A 20,125-nucleotide genomic window follows, 5' to 3' on the forward strand; every position below is an offset into this window, starting at 1 on the left:
GAACCTCAAAATACATGAAGCAAATACTGACATATTTGAAGGGGAAAATAGGTAGTTCTACAATAATACTAGGAGACTTGAAGAAGACATTTTCAAGAATGGAAAGAACATCTAGATAGAAGATCAATAAGGAAATAGTATACTTGAATGATGCTATAGCCCAACTGTAACTAACAGACATATATAGAATACTTCACTCAGCAGCAGCAGAATTCACATTCTTCTCTAGTGGACTTGGGTTGTTCTATAGGATAAACAAAAAAGAAGTCTTAATAAGTTAAAAAAAATACTGAAATCATACAATGTATGTTCTCTAACCATAATGAAATGAAGCTAGAAGTCATCACAGAAGGACAACTGGAAAATTCATAAATATGTGGAAATTAAATAACACTTGCTTATATGACCAGTAAGTTGAAGAAGAAACCACAAGGGGAGTTAGGAAATAACTCGAGATGAATGAAACTGAAAACACAGTATACCAAAACTTATGGGATGCAGCAAAGGCAGTGCTGAAGGGGAAATTTATAACTCTAAATGCTTACATTAAAAAGAAGAAAGATCTCAAATCAGAGATCTAATCTAACTGGAGGAATTAGGGAAGAGAGACAGAGAGAGAGTGAGACCTAAATCCAAAGTGAGCAGAATGAAGGAAATAACAAAGACTAGGATGGAAATCAATTTAATAGATTTAAAAAAAATTGAAAGAATCGATGAAATACAAAATTGCTTCTTTTAAATAACCAATAAGATTGATAAATCTGAACTAGACTGATGAAGAAAAAAGAGAGGATACAAATAACTAAAAGTAGAAATGAAAGTGGAGGCATTACTACAGACCCCACAAAAATAAAAAGGATTATGAGAGGATACTATGAACAACTGTACAGCAACAAAATCTATAACCCAGGAATGGACAAATTCTAGAACCACGTAACTGCATACACTGACTCAAGAAGAAATAGAAGATCTCAACAGACAAATAACAAGTAAAGAGATTTAATCAGTAATCAAAAATTTCCCAACAGTGAAGAGCCCAGGACCAGCTGGCTTCACTGGTGAATTTTACCAAACATCTCAAGAAACAGCAACACCAATCCTTCTAAAACTCTTCCAAAAAAATTGAAGAGCAGGGAACACTCCCTAAATCATTCTTTGAGGTCGATATCACCCTACTACCAAATCCAGGTAAAAATACCACAGGAAAATAAAATTATATGCCAAAATTTCTTATGGTATAAAAAATGAAATGTAAAAATCCTCAACAAAATACTAACCAACTCCAACAACACATTAAAAGAATCATGCACCATAATCAAGTGGGATTTATCCCAGGTATGCAGAAGTGGTTCACCATAAGAAAATTAATAGTAATAGATGAAGGATTAAAAACCACAGGGTCATCTCAATTGATGGAGAAAATAAATTTGAAAAAATTCAGCAGCCCTTCTTGATAAGAACACTTAAAAAACTAGGAATAGAAGGAAACTTTCTCAACATGATAAAGGGCATATATGAAAAACCCACAGCTAACATCATACACAGTAGAGAATGACTGAAGGCTTTCCCTCTAAGATCTGGAACAAGTTAAGGATGCCCACTCTCACCGCTGTTAATTCAATGTTGTACTGAAAGTTCTAGCCAGAGAAACTAGGCAAGAAAAAGAAATAAAAGGCATCCAAATTGGAAATGATGAATTAGAACTTTCACTGTTTGCAGATGACACAAACCTATATATAGGAAAACCCTAAAAATCCACAACAAAGCTACTAGAGCTGATAAATGAATTCGGCAAAGTGGTGGGATACAAGACCAAAACCCAAATATCAGTAGTGTTTCTATACAGTAGTCATGAACAATTTGAAGAGGAAATCAAGAAAAAAAAAAAAATCCATTCACAATATCAACTAAAAGAACCAAATCTCTAGGAGTCAATTTAACCAAAGATGTAAAGTAGTTGTACACAGAATATGTCAAAACATTGCTGAAAGGAATCAAAGAAGATCTACATAAATGGAAAGATAATCCAAGTTCATGGATTAGAAAGACTAAATATCATTAAGATGTTAATTCTACCCAAAGCAATTTACAGATTGAGTGCAAACCCAATCAAAATTTCAGTAACCTTCTTTGCATAAATGGAAAAAACATCAAATTTACATGGAAGGGTAATGGGCCCTGAATTGCCAAAATCTTCTTGAAAAATAAAAATGAAGTTGGAGGACTCACACTTCCAATTTTAAAACTTATTACAGGGAGAACCTAAGATGGCGGCTAGGTGAGACAGAGCAAAAAACACCTCTGTGAAAAATGCTAGATAAAAGCCAGAAAGTGACCCAGAACACCAGTTCCCAGTGATGCACCAGCTGGATAAGGTCTTCTAAATCCACAGGGACCATGCACTTGGTGAAACCGGGAGTTTGCATTCTGAAGTGAGTGAGTGAGCTGGCTGAAAGTCTGGCGGCCGTGCTGCAGTATGGGGAAGCCATGCATTGGTGTTTGGAGATGGATTAGTTTCTTTAAAAAAAAAAAAAAACCTGGGAGCAGCTGCGGTTAAGATGGTGAGAACCGCGCAGTGAAGCACGGCAGGAGTGGGCTGTGCCAACCTCTCGGTGTCTGACATGGAGGATAGCCCACTGCTGACTGCCTCAGGCCAGGAGGTCAGAGGGGAGCCAAAAGGAGAAAGAAACCGCACCCCTTGCCCCCATCTCCCTGGTAGGCGGAGGATGCTCCTGCCTGGGCCCGACCCACAGCCCAGAGCCGCACCAAGAAACCCAGTGTGACGGGGAGTTTTTCCCACAGCACCACACACACGCCACGATATCAGCCATGGACAGTGGCCTTTGGTGCACCTGCAGCTGTTGTCCTGGAGCTGGGAAGGTGGAGCTGTGCGAGGAGGGGGAGATTAACATGCCCCATTCAGCTATCTTTGCAGTGGGCTGGGAACACCCCTGCACAGCCCAGTGGCCCAGGGCTTCCTTGGCGGGCCGGCTTGCACGTGTGACATTGCATGGCCTTCCCTCAGCAGAAGTCCTGGAAGACCACAGCTGAGAGGAGGAACCTGCTTGGAAATCCCAGGGAACCTACACAAATGCCAGGGATTCGTGGATCAGCAGCAGAGACAATCTGAGGCAAGGCTGAAATGAAGGCGTAGACTCTTGCAACAGCCTTAAACCTCCAGGAACACCTGGGAGGTTTGATTATTAAAGCTGCCCTGCCTCCCTAACCAGCCAGGCACACGCCCCACATTCAGGGCGGACAGCACCAACACACCCAAACTTAGTGCACCAATTGAACCCCACAAGAATCAGATCCCCATGTGCCACAAAGACAAAGTAGGGGAGAACTGACTTGAGGTGAATAGGAGACTCGTGGATGCCATCTGCTGGTTAGAGAAAGTGTAAGCCACCATGCTGTAGATCTGACAAATTAGAGATCGGTATTTTTTATATCCAGAAATAACCCTATCAAGTAAAGCAAATGCCAAGAGGCCAAAAACAACAGAAAATCTTAAAGCATATGATAAAACCAGGCGAAACGGAGAACCCAAACCCAAACACCCAAATAAAAAGATCAGAAGAGACACAGTACTTGGTGCAATTAATCAAAGAATTAAAGACAAGCAACAAGAACATGGCACAGGATATAAAGGACATGAAGAAGAGCATGGCACAGGATATAAAGGACATAAAGAAGACCCTAGAAGAGCATAAAGAAGAAATTGCGAGAGTAAATAAAAATATAGAAGATGTTATGGAAATAAAAGAAACTGTTGGCCCAATTAAAAAGACTCTGGATACTCATAATACAAGATTAGAGGAAGTTGAAGAATCACTCAGCGTCCTCGAGGACCACAGAATGGAAAATGAAAGAACAAAAGAAAGAATGGGGAAAAAAATCGAAAAAAATCAAAATGGATCTCAGGGATACGAGAGATAAAATAAAACATCCAAACTTAAGACTCATTGGTGTCCCAGATGGGGAAGAGAAGGGTAAAGGTCTAGAAAGAGTATTCAAAGAAATTGTTAGGGAAAACTTCCCCAACCTTCTACACAATATAAATACACAAAGCATAAATGCCCAGCAAACTCCAAATAGAATAAATCCAAATAAACCCACTCTGAGACATATTCTGATCAGACTGTCAAATACTGAAGAGAAGGAGCAAGTTCTGAAAGCAGCAAGAGAAAATCAATTCACCACATACAAAGGAAACAAGACTAAGTAGTGACTACTCAGCGGCCACCATGGAGGCGAGTGGCAGTGGCATGACATATTTAAAATTCTGAGAGAGAAAAATTTCCAACCAAAAATACTTTATCCAGCAAAACTCTCCCTAAAATTTGAGGGAGAGCTTAAATTTTTCACAGACAAACAAATGCTGAGAGAGTTTGCTAATAATTAAGACCTGCCCTACTTCGTATGCTAAAGGGAGCCCTACTGACAGAGAAACGGAAAGGAGAGAGAGAGATAGAGAAATTTAACAGACATATATAGAACATTACATCCCAAATCAGCAGGACATACATTCTTCTATAATGATCACAGATCTTTCACCAGAATAGACCATATGCTGGGACATAAAACAAGCTGCAATAAACTTTTAAAAAAATTGAATTTATTCAAAGCATATTTTCTGACCACAATGGAATACAAATAGAAGTCAATAACCATCAGAGACTTAGAAAATTCACAAACAACTGAAGGATAAAAATGAGGGGGAGATGAAAACATTCCCAGGTAATCAAAAGCTGAGGGACTTCATCACCAGTAGATCAGTCCTATAAGAAGTGCTAAAGGGAATTGAGCAGGCGAAAAAGAAGGGACACTAAGCAGTTGACTGACACCACATGAAGAAATAAAGATTTCCAGTAAAGATCACATGGTAAATATAAATACCAATACTATTGTATTTTTGATTTGTAACTCCACTATTTACTTCCTATAGGATCTAAAATACATAAAGTGAAATGATAAATCAGTGGTTTTGGACTCAATGTAAAATATGTAATTTTTTGCAAGAACTACATAAAGGTGGGGGAATGGAGGAGTATAGGAACATAGTTTATGTGTCCTATTGAAGTTAAGTTGGTATCAAAGAAAAACAAGATTGTAATAGATTTACGAGGTTAAATTTAACCCCTACGATAAATACAAAGAAACTATCAGAGAATATGACCATAGAGATGAAAAGTAGAGTATGGGTTGTGAGAAGTGGGGGAAGGGGCAATGGGGAGTTAAGAAATGAGTTTCTGTTTGGGGTGAAGGGAAATTTCTAGTAATGGATGGTGGGAAGGTGATAGCATTGCAACATTTTAAATGTGATTAATCCCACAAATGGAATGCTAGGGAGGGGTTGGAATGGGAAGATTTAGGCTGTATATATGTTTCCACAATTAAGGAAAAAAAAAAAAAAAGACAGTCTAAATAGATAATGACAATTAAATGCCAAGGATGATCCTGGATGGGATCTGAAGATGGAGGAGAGGAGGCTCAAAGGGACACAGTTGGGACATAAGAAAGGAAAAAAAGGAAATATAGAATGTAAGCTTTGTATTAATGTTGAATTTCTTGAACTTCTTAGCTGCACTTAATGGGATTGCATAAAAGAATGTTCTTGTTCATTGGAAATGTATATGTGAATTATATTGTTTGTTCAAGGATGTGTGCAGCCTGCTCTCATATGTTCAGAAGACAGAGCAATAGATGATGGATGATAGGGAGGGAGGGAGGGAGGGAGAGAAAGAAACAGTGTGACAGGATGTTAAAGTTGGTGGATCAGGGTATCAACAGGAGTGGTGTCGGGGTATGCTGGAGTTCTGTGTATGGGGTTTGTATTGTTTTTGCAACTGTTCCTGTAAGTTTGAGTTTATTTCAAAATAAAATTAATAAAAAAATTATTACAGTGCTACAGTAATCAACACGGTATAGTACATGCACAAGGACAGACATATGGAACAATGGAATAGAAGTAAGAGTTCAAAAATAAACCCTCACATCTATAGCCAGGTGTTTTTTTTACAAGGGTGCCAAGTCCACTCAATTGGGAAAGTATAGTTTCTTCAACAAATGGTGCTGGGAAAACTGGATATTGACATGGAAAAGAATAAATGTGGACTCCCTACTTTGTAATACATACAAAAACTAACTCAAAATGATTCAAAGACTATATAAAAGAACCAAAACCATAGAATTCCTAGAAGAAAAACTAGGAATGGATCTTCAGGACCTTGAGTTAGGCGATGGTTTCTTAGACTTTACCCCCAAATCACAAGCAACAATGAAAACAATAGATAAATGGGGCCTTGTCAACATTAAAAGCTTTTGTACCTCAAAGGTTTTGGAAGTAAAATGCCAATGGGAGAAAATATTTGGAAACCACATACCCAGTAAGGGTTTACTATCCAGATACATAAAGAAATCCTTCAACTCAACAACAAAAAAAGACAATTAAAAGATGTGCAAATGCCTTGAATAGACATTTCTCCAAAGAACATTTACAAATGGCCAGATGTTCAGCACACATGGAAAGATACTCAACATCATTAGTCATTAGGGAAATGCAAATGAAACCACAATGAGATACCATTTCACACCCACCTGAATGGGTACTATTCCAAAAACGGAAAATTACAAGTGTTAGAGACAATTTGGAGAAGTAGGAACACTCATTCATTGTTGGTGGGAATGTAAAATGGTACAGCCACTGTGGAAAACAGTTTGGTGGTTCTTCAGAAAGTTACAGATAGAGTTGCCATATGACCTGCCAATCCCACTTCTAGGTATATACCCAAAAGAATTGAAAGCAGTCAGGACCCAAATAGACACTTGTGTGCTGATGTTGATAGTGTCATTATTCACAATTTCCAAAAAATGGAAGCAACCCAAATGTCCATCAATAGATGAATGGATAAACAAAGTGTGGAATGTACATTCAATGAAATATTATTCAGCTGTAAAATAGAATGAAGTTTTGATACATGAGACAACATGAATGAACCTTCAAGATATCAGGTTGAGTGAAATAGGGTAGACACAAAAAGACAAATAATGACTGAACTCACTAATATGAAACAATTAGAATAAGCAAATTCATAAAGTCAGAAACTAGAATACAATTTATCAGGGGCCTGGGTAGGGGGGTAAGGATAGGGAATGGGAAATTAATGCTTAATTGGTAGAGAGTTTCTGTTTGGAGTGATCGAAAAGTTTTGGTATGATGGATGGTGGTGATTACAGCACCACATTTTGAATGTAATTACCACCACTGAATTATACATTTATATGTGGTTAAAAGGGGAAATTTTAGGTTGTTTGTGTGATATTAGAATAAAAAATTTTTAAAAACCCAACAACATAGTACTGTACAACACAAATAGTGAACCCTAATGTAAATTATGGACTATATGTAATAGTATAATTATAATAATATTGCTTTATCAGTTGTAGCAATGGTACCACTTAATGTGAAGTGTTAATAATAGGAAATAATCAGGAGAACTGCATGTGTGAGGGGACGTATGTGGGAACTCTGTATTTTCTGCATGATTTTTCTATAAAACTACAACTTCTCTAATGGAAACAAAGTGGGGAGGGGTGTCTCCAGACATTGTCAAATGTTCTTGGGCAAGGAGAGCAAAATCTTCCCCAGCTGACAGCCACTGTTCTAGAGAATTTACTGTGTATGGTGTATCCTTTGTGTATCCAAGTGATGCCTTTCTTCAGAATGTAGGTCCGTTTGCCTTCTTTTTCTTTTCTGACTCCTACAGGGTCAGTTGCTCACTCAACTATTTTGTCAACAATCTAATATTGCTCTGCCTTTTCTGTCTCTAGGACTCCTTCCTCCTTTCTGATGTTTACCTCTTTTTCATCTCCTGTCCCCATAGCTCCTACTGTGCTTCTCAATTTTTTTGGTTCTGATATAGTTGTAGCCAGACATCTAAACATCCTTTTCTGTTGTTCACAAATTAATGGCATTTGCATTACTCTTAATCTTCAGGTCTATCAACAGGGTTTCCCTAAAATCCTTACTTGTTTTATATATATGTTTTATTTATTTTTGAGTATTTGCTCATGACTGTGTATTTCTCTTTAAGGCAATTAAACACCAGCAGAATGGAAAGAAAGTGCTCAGGTCATCCTATGTTTTGCTCCCTGTTAACAATGTATATGTTACTGCTAGGGGCCATATTCATTACTTTAAGCTCAAGTCGCATTCTACTGGTGAAATATTCAGCCAATGCAGGTAAGTTGAGACTTGGAATGTGTATGAAAATGTATGGAGCAATTCCAACTACTCAAGTGTTGTCTCTCTTTGATTTCCTTTTCTGTAAAATGAGGATAATAATACCCTATCAAGACCTTACTTTATGTGAGTGATGAGGCATTTATAAATAAGATTCTTTAAAGCCTTTCGTTCCTTAACAAAGTTTTTGATGCTGGGGTAAAATTTGGGTAAGTCAAGTACAGAATCATAGCCCTTTGGTCCAGATCAAATCATTGCATCTGAATATTGCTTCAGTAAGCAGGTGTTTCTCAGCCTGTAGCAATTATGTATAATTACAGCTTAATTTGAAATAGGCAGGATATACTTGTTTGGACACTTGACATTTGTTAGGTACAAATTCACTGTATCTTTATTCACTGTATCACTGGGACATTATAGATTATATAGATTGTCAGCTTTGATAAATGCGTGCTCAGGAAATACTCTGTTTATTTTTTAAAATGTAAGAATTTATATTTAAGCAAATTAGTTTATTCCCACAAAACTGTATTGAATATTTTTCACTAGGTATTGAGAACATATAAAATCATGACATCATGACCCTTTACAGTCTGCCTGGGGAGTCAGATGTATACTTAAGTCTCCATTTCAGTTAACATTTATCTGCCAGGCACTGTTCTAAGTATTAGTAGTAGGTTCAAGGTGCATACGATATGGACCTTTCCTTCAACAACTCACAGTTTATTAGAGAGACATACATGTAAATACATTATGAAAACAATATAATAAATGCAATAATAGAAATATGCAGCAGATATAGAAATAGTCTGGAAACATAAATGATACATTCTGGAAGAGGATGATGTAGCGTGCAAAGGGCTCAGAGAACACTTCCCTGTGAGGTGACAGTTGATTCACAAGAATAAAAGGGGGCAGAGGTCTTCAAAATAAAGGCAACAGCTTGTAAAAAGGATCAGAAGCATTAAAAAATAGGATGTGTTGTGAGAACATGTAGTTCAGAATTTCTGAGCAAAAATTTTAAGTTCTTGGGGAAAGGGAGAAGGAGTACTTGGCTAAGGGAAGTAATGATCAGGTGGTTAAAGACTTCATATGCCATGCTAAGGAGCTCAGACTATCCTCTAGGCCCTAGATTCTGGGTGACAAAGAATACTTAAAGAATTATGAACAGATGAGTAATATAAGAAAGACTGCTGTGGTTGCTGGATGAAGGATGGAATATTCGTAATACAGAAAAAACGGGTTGTGAAGAATGTATTGCATGTGAGGCTAAAAGAGATGAAATATTGGATAGCTCAAAGGTTTCTGGTTTGAGTGCTGAGTGAATTGAGCATTCTGTCAGCTGAGATAGGGAATATCCTAGGAAGAGCAAGTATAGGGCAGAGTTCAGAGAGATTACAGTTCCAGCTGTACACCTTCTTGGAGGCCAGGAGCTATTTCCTTGTTCTCTGTAAAATCCTGCAGTGTCTGGCATATCATGCATGTGAAGGAAATAACAATTAAGTGAATGAATAGGGAATAGTTATTTAGATGGATATGTCTAGTGGACAGCAAGTTAAATGTTTCAGAGTATAGATTTGGGATCATTAACATTAAGGTGATAGATAAAACCCTAGGAGTGGATGCTTATGCAGAGGAAACATGTAAGAAAATAAGAACCAAGGACAGAAATCTAAGGAATGCCAACGTTAAGCAGAATTCATTTGAGAGGAGAGAACTAAACACACATAGACTTGTAAAAAAGAAGCAAAGAATTTGAAGGCTGAGAGAGACAACTACAACATCAAGATATAAGATAAGGATTAAAACATGTCCTTTGTAATAGGTACTTAGAAGATGTTTGGTAATCTCCATGAGTAGGTAATTTGAGCGCAGTGATGGGATAAGAAACCAGATTGCTAGACGACAAAACTGAACGAAAAGTAGATAAAGTGGAGATGATTAATGTTGACTGCTGTTTTAGGAAGGGATCAAGATCTTATATATATATATATATGTCTTTTGATCGCAGAGTTAGGAGCATGTTGATAGGCCTGGGGGTGGAAGCCATTTAATAGAGAGAAAGATAAAGGAGATACTTATTAGAGAAAAGTCCCAGAGGAGGAGGGAGGGTTTTAAATGGCAGAGTGGATGAAGGACTTATCCTTCAGTAGTTAGGCCATATCCTTTTTCTCTGAGACTGAAGGGAAACCAGTAAGAATGGATGTGATATAGATAAGTTATGAGAATGTGAGCAGCAGTGAGGGAGGGAGTTCATGCATGATGTAACACACCTATTGGAATTAGCCACTGAGAGGTATACGAGAAAGAACTGGTAACAAACAAGAAAGAGTAAAGGAGCAGTGGCAAGGGTTTGAATGTTGTAATACAGAGCCTCCTACTATGCGCATGTGAGTGGTCATTTCTGTGTGTATCATGAGGGAAATCAATGCCAAGTATTATAGAATAACAATGTGATTTAAGTCTAACTTTGAACTCAAGGAAATAGGAAACATTTTAAACAGGCTTTGAATGATGGAGAAAATTTAACAGGCAGATATTTAAACTCAATAAAATATTTAAATTCAGGTGAACGTTTATTAAGTGCCTATTAATTGTGAGACTGTTAAAGTGCCAGGGATATTAAGGTAACTAACATAGTCCCTCTCACATTAGTAGCTTACATTCTAGGGGTAAGGCAGACACATGAAAAGTAACTCCAATACAGTGTGATGAGTACTAATATAACAGTAATGAATAAGAATTGATTCTATTTAGCTTCAGAAGGTCAGAGGAAACCACAGAAATGAGGAAGAAAGGGTGTTCTGAGTAGAGAGAATATCAAGTTGGTTTTTTTCTTCTATACTTTGCCAGTTTTGACTTTTAATGTGATGACGAAGGGGGAGAAAATGAATTATTGAAAATAGTGCCTGATAAAGTTTGTGTTTGTCTTTGGCAAATTACTGTTTAAGCATTTAGAAAAGAAAGAGGTAACTGCTAAAACCAAGGTGTGCTGAAGAAACCTCATTTCCTAATAAAATTGACTTGGAATTTGCAACATAGCTTCTAAACTTGTGAATGGGTTTGAATTTGTCAAAGTATTTCCTCTCCATCTTAGGGGTAGCCAGGTCCTTGGGCCAGTTGCCTCTTCGCTCAGGTAGCTTCCTACTTTTACTTCCATGGACCATTTATCCCAGAATGCCAAACAAACATTAACATGTTCTTTGTGTGCCATAGTATGAAACAGATTGAAAAACTCTGAGTTAAGGGAGTATCATAGATGAAGTGTACATTGATTTTTAGCAAGGCAAACAAGTCACCCAAAAGGATCTGAAAACTGGATTATAATTCAGTGGTTGTTTTCGTTTCCTAGGCTGCTCCGGTAAATACCATGAAATGGGTTGGCTTCAACAATGGGAATTTATTAGCTTACTGTTTTGAGGCCAGGAAAGTGTCCTAATCAGAGCATCACCAAGGCCATGCTTTCTTCCCAAGGACCAATTGCCAGCGACCGCTGATTCCTCTGCCACATGGCAAAGCACATCTCCTGGTCTCTGCCTTTTCTCCTGGGTTCCGTTTCAGCTTTTTGCTTCCTGTGACTTTCTCTTTCTCTGTCTGAATTTCACTCTGTTTATAAAGGACTCTAGTAATAGGATTAAGACCCATCCTGATTGAGGTGGGCCACACCTTAACTGAAGTCACCTCATCAAAAGATCCTACTTAAAATGGGTTCACACCCAGAGGAATGGCTTAGATTTAAGAACATGTTTTTCTGGGGATACAGCTTCACACCACCACAGTGGGTAAATTCATAGCTGTTTGATGAGTCAGACTCAAAGAGTGTTGATTTATGGTCAGTTTATGGTCAATTTAAAAGGCGATCTCTAATTTTGTGCCACAGAGCTTTCTGTGCCCTTGGCTTTAGCCTTCTGGACATGTTTGGATGAAAACATAAGAGGTTTGTTTATCAAGTTCAAGGATAATAAAAGCTGGATAGGGTAAGGATAGCATTAGGGAAATCAATTCAAGAATCCAAAAAGACAAAGCCAACTGGATGAATTTTAATATAACCAGTATTAAAACCCAACTTTTAAGTTTAAAAAAATTATAGTTTATTAACTATATATAAACATTGTATAGTATAAAATTTATACTTAAAAATATATTCTGTTACATTTCAGAGAACAAATATGATTATCTTCCAACTACTGTGAATGTGTGTTCAGAACTGGTGAAGCTCATTTTCTGTGTGCTTGTGTCATTCTGGGTTATAAAGAAACGTAAGTCTCAAAATGGTACTATTTACTTGTAAAAAGTATGTTTGTAAAAAGACAAAATGTAAAAAAATGTTAGAACTCAGAGGAACATTTTACATCATTTAGTTTAGCTCATTGTATATATGAGGGAGCTAAGATGTAAACAGGAAATTATTATTTATAATATATTATTAATAATAACAAGCATTTTTAGTAATTTAAGTAATTTAATATTTGCAGAGCAATATGTCATTTACAGACTTTTTTTAGCATTTATTGTCTAGCCAAATGTGACAGTACTTATGAAATAAATATGATTGCTCATTTTTACAGGTGGAGAAACAGGCTCAAAGGGAAAGTGTTATGCAGTGCTATACAAGAAGGGGCAGAGCCAGGACTCTGACTTGGATTCCTGGTGCCGTGCCCATTACTCTATCTTGTGACTTGTTCCTGTGATGAGAACAAGTCTTTTATTCAAATTTAGGATTTTCTAAATCACTTCCGTATGACTTGATATGTTGCAAACTGCAAATCAGTTTCCATGCCCTACAAGGAAGGCAACATAGTGCACATGAATCAGAGTCTATGTTCTGGGGCAGATTATTTAACTTCTCTGAGCTTCAGTTTCCTAAACAATCAAATAGGGATACTAATCCCTTCCTCAAATGAGTAGATAATATTCATAAGGTATGTAATCTTATGTGGAATATATAGGCTCTTTATATGTATTAATTCCCCTTCCCCTTAGTTCCCTGATTAGTGAGCCTTAGCACCCTGGCTTTTTGATCTGCCTTTCCACAGGAGGTAAACATAGAATTTAGAGCATAAGGGACTATTGTCAGGAGTATGTCTTTTCATATTCAAGGATTTGAATCTGTGTAAAGTTTCTAGTTAGTGGAATATATTTCTTTATACTATGAAATTCATGCATAGTTATAGGACTTAACCTGCTTTACTTTCTATCATTTCATTTTATATTCTGTCTGTTATAGCACCTTACTAAATTTTTGGAATTCTAGAGAGGGTTCAGTAACTCATACTAATATTAAAGTTAATTTTTACTTAGTATCTCCCTTTCGTGATACCCTGGGGAGGGGGGGGGGTTATGCCAGCATAGTAGCTTGGTATTTTTTCCTACCTATTCTACTTGTTGATCTCCCTCTTGACTGTATCTTCTCAGAGTAGTAAGAGAAAGCATATGTGTATTCTGAGTTACCTTAAGTGTTACTTCTATCTCAAGTTAACAGAAATTGGGAATATCAGTATTACTAAGTGAGTTGCTGACTGTCAGTGAGGTGAAATGGGGTGAAGAAAGAGAGTTATAAACTACCATATTGTCTTTGATTTCTTAAGGTTAATAATATTCACTTATGGAAGCAAGTTCATAAAGCCCCATTTAAGAAATTATAACACGAAGTAAAATTTACATTCTCTAAAAACCTGGGCATTCTCATCAAAATCATTTTATTTTGCTTTATTTCTTTTTGTAGAAGATCATCAAAGTAAAAATTTGAAATGTGCTTCCTGGAAGGAATTTTCTAATTTCATGAAGTGGTCCATTCCTGCCTTTCTTTATTTCCTGGACAACTTGATTGTCTTCTATGTCCTATCCTATCTTCAGCCTGTAAGTAAATACAACAAAGAAAATAGCATTGAAATAACACAGAGAAATGAATCTCAGAATTAATCTTTTTCATCATTTTCTTGGCATTGTTAGTTTATTGTTGCCCTCACTTGCCTTCCTGAGGTTTTCCCTAAATAATCTGAATACTGAATTACTGATCTGCTTCCAGATTCTCTCACTGTTAAAGATTACCATAGTAAACTGTGTGGACTGTTCTAGGGAGTTGCTCCATTGACTCAAGGAATACATAGCCATCCATCTTTGCATAACCTTAATCAGTCTGCCCATTTCCTGAGGTACCCTTTGGCCACCAACCTGTAATATGAACTTAATACCCAGGACCTTCAAACAGACTTCCATGATTAACTCAGAAAACTGTGCACTCAGTGTACTTCTCTTAAACACATTTTAATGTAGTTTGTATGCATTCTTCAATTGTTCAATTAATAGAGTTTTCTTTCTTTTTTTCTTTTAATCTTGCCATTTAACCAAGTTCTTTGAAGTTAAGGATTATATCCTGCCCATGATAAATGCTGTCTGGAACTGATAAATGCTAGAAATACTTATCTCTCTCAACATCCTTTATATCAATTTGGAGAGCGATTGTAATCAAAGCTAAAGCTTGGCCTTCTGCCTTTACTTATTACTGAGTCTGAGTCATAGGTGTATTTCCCCCTAATATTTTATAAAATGAAGCTTTCTATTGCCTTTGTTGCCAAAATGTTTTCAATTTCTTTAAAAAATAAAACAGGTGTTTTGATTGTAAGTAGGTTTTTATTGGTATCAGTCCTCTATGTGAAGCTTCTTAAATATAGACAACTCAGTTATAGAATAGTACAAAAAGGAGATCTCAATAATGTGATGTGGTAGGAAAAAACACTATAGTAGAAGAGAAGAGTTTGGCAGTTTCCCACAAGTTAGAAGCTGTGTAGCTAAGCAAGTCCCAACTGCCCTAAGTTTCAGTTGCCCCAAGTATAAAATAAAATAATGATATGATATCTGCTCAAAAGCAGGGACCTGGGCCAGTTAACCACTTGAAGTTCCTTTCAGCTCTGTGATCCATCTTGTTAGTGAATGCTCAGTTCATCTGGAATGTGCCCTCTCCTAAACTCGTTTCTACTTTGTTTTTCAGATCTGAGAATCCCTATATGCAACAATATAATTATTCACACTCAATAAATGTAAATTTATTGTAATTTATTTGTATCTAACAGATTAATTCTGAAAACAGACCTTTCTGGGCTCTGGTAACAAAGAAAGGTTGCAACTTCCTTGTTCTTCCAGCTTATTGCTTTGCTCTTCCTTCCTGATTGCATACAAATACAGACATTACCAAAAAAGCACATGACATACCCTGTGTATTGCAATGCCTGAGTCTAGTTAGAAGGAACTAAATAGAAATGCATAGAAGGTTTGGGGCAAAGAACACTCATGTTTTGTTTATAATTTGCTGTTGCATGGAAGAGTTTTTAGAACTCATCAGGGCAGCCGTCTGCTTGGTTATGTGCATTTGCACTGCCATTGTTGTGATTGACCAAGGCCACTACTTCTTCACTCTTACCAACCACTTTTACTTTCGTCTCCTCTTACTCCTAACTGGATTCTATAGAGAAGTACGCTGAGAAAGCCTTAAAATGTTGATTCCCGTAAAAAGATTCATTAGAAAAACAACAATGTTATATTCTTAGAGTTATTGTTAGACTTTTACTCATCTTGAATTCTGCATATTTGCCATGTTTTTTGTTGTTAGTGGTTATATAAGACTGCTGATATTCTTTGGGGGTTGATCAACTTAAAATGATAGCAAGGAGGAAAGCAGGGTAAATGGAGTCAGTAGGACTTGAATTGGAGAGGAACCTAAGATGGCGGCTAGGTGAGACAGGGCAAAAAACACCTCCATGAAAAATACTAGATAAAAACCAGAAAGTGACCCAGAACACCAGTTCAAGCAATGCACCAGCCTGACAAGGTCTACTAAATCCACAGGGATCGTGCATTTGGTAAAACCGGGAGCATGCATTCTGAAACGAGTGAATGAGCCGGCTTAAAGTCCGGCAGCTGTGCTGTGGTGTGGGGAAACCATGGCTTGGCATTTGGAGACAGACTAGTTCTTTTAAAAAAAAAAAAAAAAAATCCTGGCAGTGGCTGCGGATACAATGGGGAGAACTGCACGGTGAAACACAGCAGGAGCAGGCTGTACCAATGCCTTGGTGTCTGGCCTGGAGGATAGCCCTTCCCACACCTGCTGCTGATTGTCTCAGGGCCAGGGAGGCAGAGGGGAGCCAAAAGGAGAAAGAAACCACACCCCTTGCAGCCATCATCCCGGCGGGCTGGGGCACTCCTGCCCGGGGCTGGACCCACAGCCCAGAGCCGCGCCAAGAAACCCAGTGTGATGGGGAGTACTTCCTGCAGCACCGCGCACACGCCACAACATCAGCCGTGGACGGTGGCCTTTAGTGCACCCACAGCTAATTGTCCCGGAGCTGGGAAGGCGGAGCTGTGCGAAAAGGGGAGAATTAACATGCCCTATTCAACCATCTTTACATCAGGCTGGGAACGCCCCTGCACGGCCCAGCGGCCCAGGGCTTCCCTGGAGGGCCAGCGCGCTCTTGTGACGTGGCACTACCTTCCCTCAGCAGAGGTCCTGGAAGAGCACAGCTGAGAAGGGGGACCTACTCAGAAATCCCAGGAACCCTACGCCAATACCAAGGACTTGTGAGTCAGCGGCAGAGACAGTCTGTGGAAAGACTGAAATGAAGGCTTAGACTCTTGCAACAGCCTTAAATCTCTGGGAACACCTGGGAGGTTTGATTATTAAAGCTGTCCTGCCTCCCTAACCACCCAGACACACACCCCACATTCAGGGCAGACAGCACCAACAACACACCCAAACTTAGTGCACCAGTTGAACCCCACAAGAATCAGATTCCCACACACCACAAAGGCAAAGTTGGAGAGAACTGACTTGAGGGGAATAGGTGACTCACGGATGCCATCAGCTGGTTAGTTAGAGAAAGTGTACGCCTGCAAGCTGTAGATCTGACGAATTAGAGATTGGTATTTTTCATAACCTGAAAGAACCCTATCAAGTAAAGCAAATGCCGAGAGGCCAGTAAGACTTGAATTTAAAAAAATGACTAATATTGTGAGATCCAGTTAAGGGGACCAATGATGAGATTTTATACTTTCTGTTCAGATCAGTGCTCTCCTGGCAAAATATGACTGAATTCACAAAACAAACCTTTATAAAATCTAACACATTTCTAAGTTTTTAGAACTACTCTAATAGATCCAAGGGACTTTCAAATATGAATTGAATTCAGTTCAACTAAGAAAATTGGTTCAGTTCCTAGAAGAGTAAAGATGCTTAAAAACCTGTCTCAATGTTCTTACCATTTAAGTGGACCTAACAGTAACAGCCCTCTATCCACCCATAGAAACACTATTAAAGTCTACAAAGCACTTCAAGAATAGAAACTCTATTAAAGTCTACAAAACACTTCAAGAGCTTGAAAAAGTGTGCTTCATAAACATGATAACTGTTATTTCCAAAGCCAAGCATTAAGAATTTATGAATAACTCCAGATCTACACATACAGATTATTTACACAGGCATTTGCTGAATTTAAACACATATTTTAAAAGCCTGTGTAATAGTTTGATTGTATCTGAATAAATTTAACAAGCCATAAAAATGGAATTTAATCCTCTAGTGAAATAGCTGCCCTAATAACCCCTCTGGTTTTTGGCCAAAAAGCTTTTTTGTTAGGTAAACCACCAAGCTGGGAGTTTTCATGAGATCAGTACTTTGGATTGTAACTCTATCTTCTCTTTCTTTCTAGGCCATGGCTGTTATCTTCTCAAATTTTAGCATTATAACAACAGCTCTTCTATTCAGGATAGTGCTGAAGTAAGTAACTTCTGTGAAAGCATATATTATACTTTAAAATGACACAGCCTTGTTTCAGATGATATGCACAGATCACTGAACCCTTAGAGTCTGAAGGCTGGGCTTTTATTTGTAATAGGCGTTGTGTATTGAACAAGTTGTTTAACTATCTGGAAAGCTGCTCCAGTGCTAGCTTGACTAAATCCTCTGTGATAAGATGTATGAAATGTCTTGAATGTCTCAATAAAAGAAAATTGACTGAGTTATAAGTGATATTTTAGCTTTTAGTTCTGGGTTTTCAACAGAATTCATAAGCTGCGTTTTTTTATAGAATCTCTGTGCACTAAATGGAAACCAAGAGGTTCCTAAGACTGTTAATATATTTATTAATCCAGAGTTTGGAGATGATAAAGAGTGGCAAATTCTTTATTAAACGGCTTGATATGAGTACATGATTTAAGCACTGAGTTAGGTTATAGAGTAAGAAAGAGGTTTTTAAATTTTAAAAATGTTAACACAGTCTTTCTGAGGATAATTGAATAATGCAAATACTTTAAAGTAAATAGGCTCTGCTACAAGCAAAGACCAGAATGTCTTAAGATGGGAAGGTGATACAAGCCCTGGGTACTTAATTCCAGAAGATGATGACAATGATAATAAAAAATAAAATAACCTTCTTGTCATATTTGTTGTGGTTGTTTAATTTTATATTTGCTTTTTCTTTTTAATTTCTTGTTTCTCACTATGCTATGTGATAGAGTATTCTGCCATAATTAATGGATGAATAGCTTGGCAGACAGGCACTCAGTAAGTATTTGTTGAATCCATGATACATCCAGTACATGAATTAATCAGTTGCTCTTTTCTTTTCTTTATTAAAGAAATTGGTGGTTTACAGAACAATCATGCTTAAATAAAGCATAGGATTCCCATTTACTACCCTAATATTAACACCTTGCATTAGTGTGGAATATTTGTTACAATTGATGATAGCACATTTTAATGATTGTACTATTAACTATTAACTATAGTCCATGCTTTAACTTAGGGTTCACTCTTTGCATAGTGTAGTTCCATGGATTTTTTTTTTAATTTTTATTCTGTTACCATGTATATATATATATACAATCTAACATTTCCTTTTTTAATCACATTCTGATATATATTTCAGTGCTATTAATTATGTTCACAATGTTGTGTTAACATCACCATGATCCATTACCAAAATGTTTTCATCATTCCAAAGAGGAACCATGTACATTTTAAGCCTTAACTTCCCATTCCCTATCCCCTATCCCCTGGTAACCTATATTCTAGATTGACCCTATGACTTTGCTTATTCTAATACAATATTTGTCCTTTTGTGTCTGGCTTATTTCACTCAACATGATGTTTTCAAGGTTCATCCATGTTAATGCGTGTGTCAGAACTTCATTGCTATTGATGGCTGAATAATATTCCATTGTATATATCACAAGTTATTTATCCATTCATTGGTTTATGAACACTACAGTTGCATCCATCGTTTGGCAGTTGTGAATAATGATGCTCCTAGAAAAATCAGTGAACAAATATCTGTTTTAGTCCCTGATTTCAATTCTTTTGGGTATGTACCTAGTAGTAGGATTGCTGGGTCATATGGTAGTACTATACTTAGCTTTCTGAGGAACCTCCAAACTATTTTCCACAGTGGCTGTACCATTTTACATGTCTACCAGCAATGAATGAGTGTTTCCATTTCTCCATATCCTTTCCAGCAAGTGTTATTTTCTGTTTTTTTTTTTTTTTTTTTTTTTTTTTTTTGGTTTGTTTGTTTGCTTTTTTACTATTAGCCATTCTATTGGGTGTGAAATGATACCACATTGTCGTTTTGATTCGTATTTTTGCATTTCACTGATGGCTAATGATGTTGAGCATCTTTTCATGTACTTTCTGGCCATTTGTATATGTTCTTTGGAGATACATCTATTCAAGTCTCTTGCCCATTTTTTAATTGGGTTGTGTGTCTTCGTTGTTAAGTTGAAGGATTTCCTTATATATTCTGGATATTAAACCTTTATTGGATATGTTGTTTCCAAATATTTTCTCCTATTGTGTAAATTGTCATTTTACTTTCATGATAAAGTACTTTT

At 37.2% G+C, this 20,125-nt stretch overlaps 1 protein-coding gene across 13 annotated transcripts in view; it reads left to right on the forward strand.

The window, feature by feature from the left end:
* Positions 1 to 20,125, forward strand: part of SLC35A5 (solute carrier family 35 member A5) — a 58,130-nt gene that overhangs the window by 3,648 nt on the left and 34,357 nt on the right. For 10 of the 13 annotated variants that reach the window (XM_037835394.1, XM_037835407.1, XM_037835402.1 and 7 more), the window contains exons 1-4: positions 8,076 to 8,245; positions 12,406 to 12,504; positions 13,971 to 14,104; positions 17,947 to 18,014. In XM_037835394.1, coding sequence (XP_037691322.1) covers positions 8,116 to 8,245; positions 12,406 to 12,504; positions 13,971 to 14,104; positions 17,947 to 18,014 — 431 coding nt within the window. In that variant the 5' untranslated portion in view covers positions 8,076 to 8,115. Of the gene's footprint in view, positions 1 to 8,075; positions 8,246 to 12,405; positions 12,505 to 12,604; positions 13,168 to 13,970; positions 14,105 to 17,946; positions 18,015 to 20,125 lie in introns of those variants that run through there. The other 3 variants (XM_037835453.1, XM_037835445.1, XM_037835462.1) reach the window with 2 other exon arrangements.

The sequence above is a fragment of the Choloepus didactylus genome, chromosome 1, assembly GCF_015220235.1.
Source record: "Choloepus didactylus isolate mChoDid1 chromosome 1, mChoDid1.pri, whole genome shotgun sequence".
NCBI classification, from domain to species: Eukaryota; Metazoa; Chordata; class Mammalia; order Pilosa; family Megalonychidae; genus Choloepus; species Choloepus didactylus.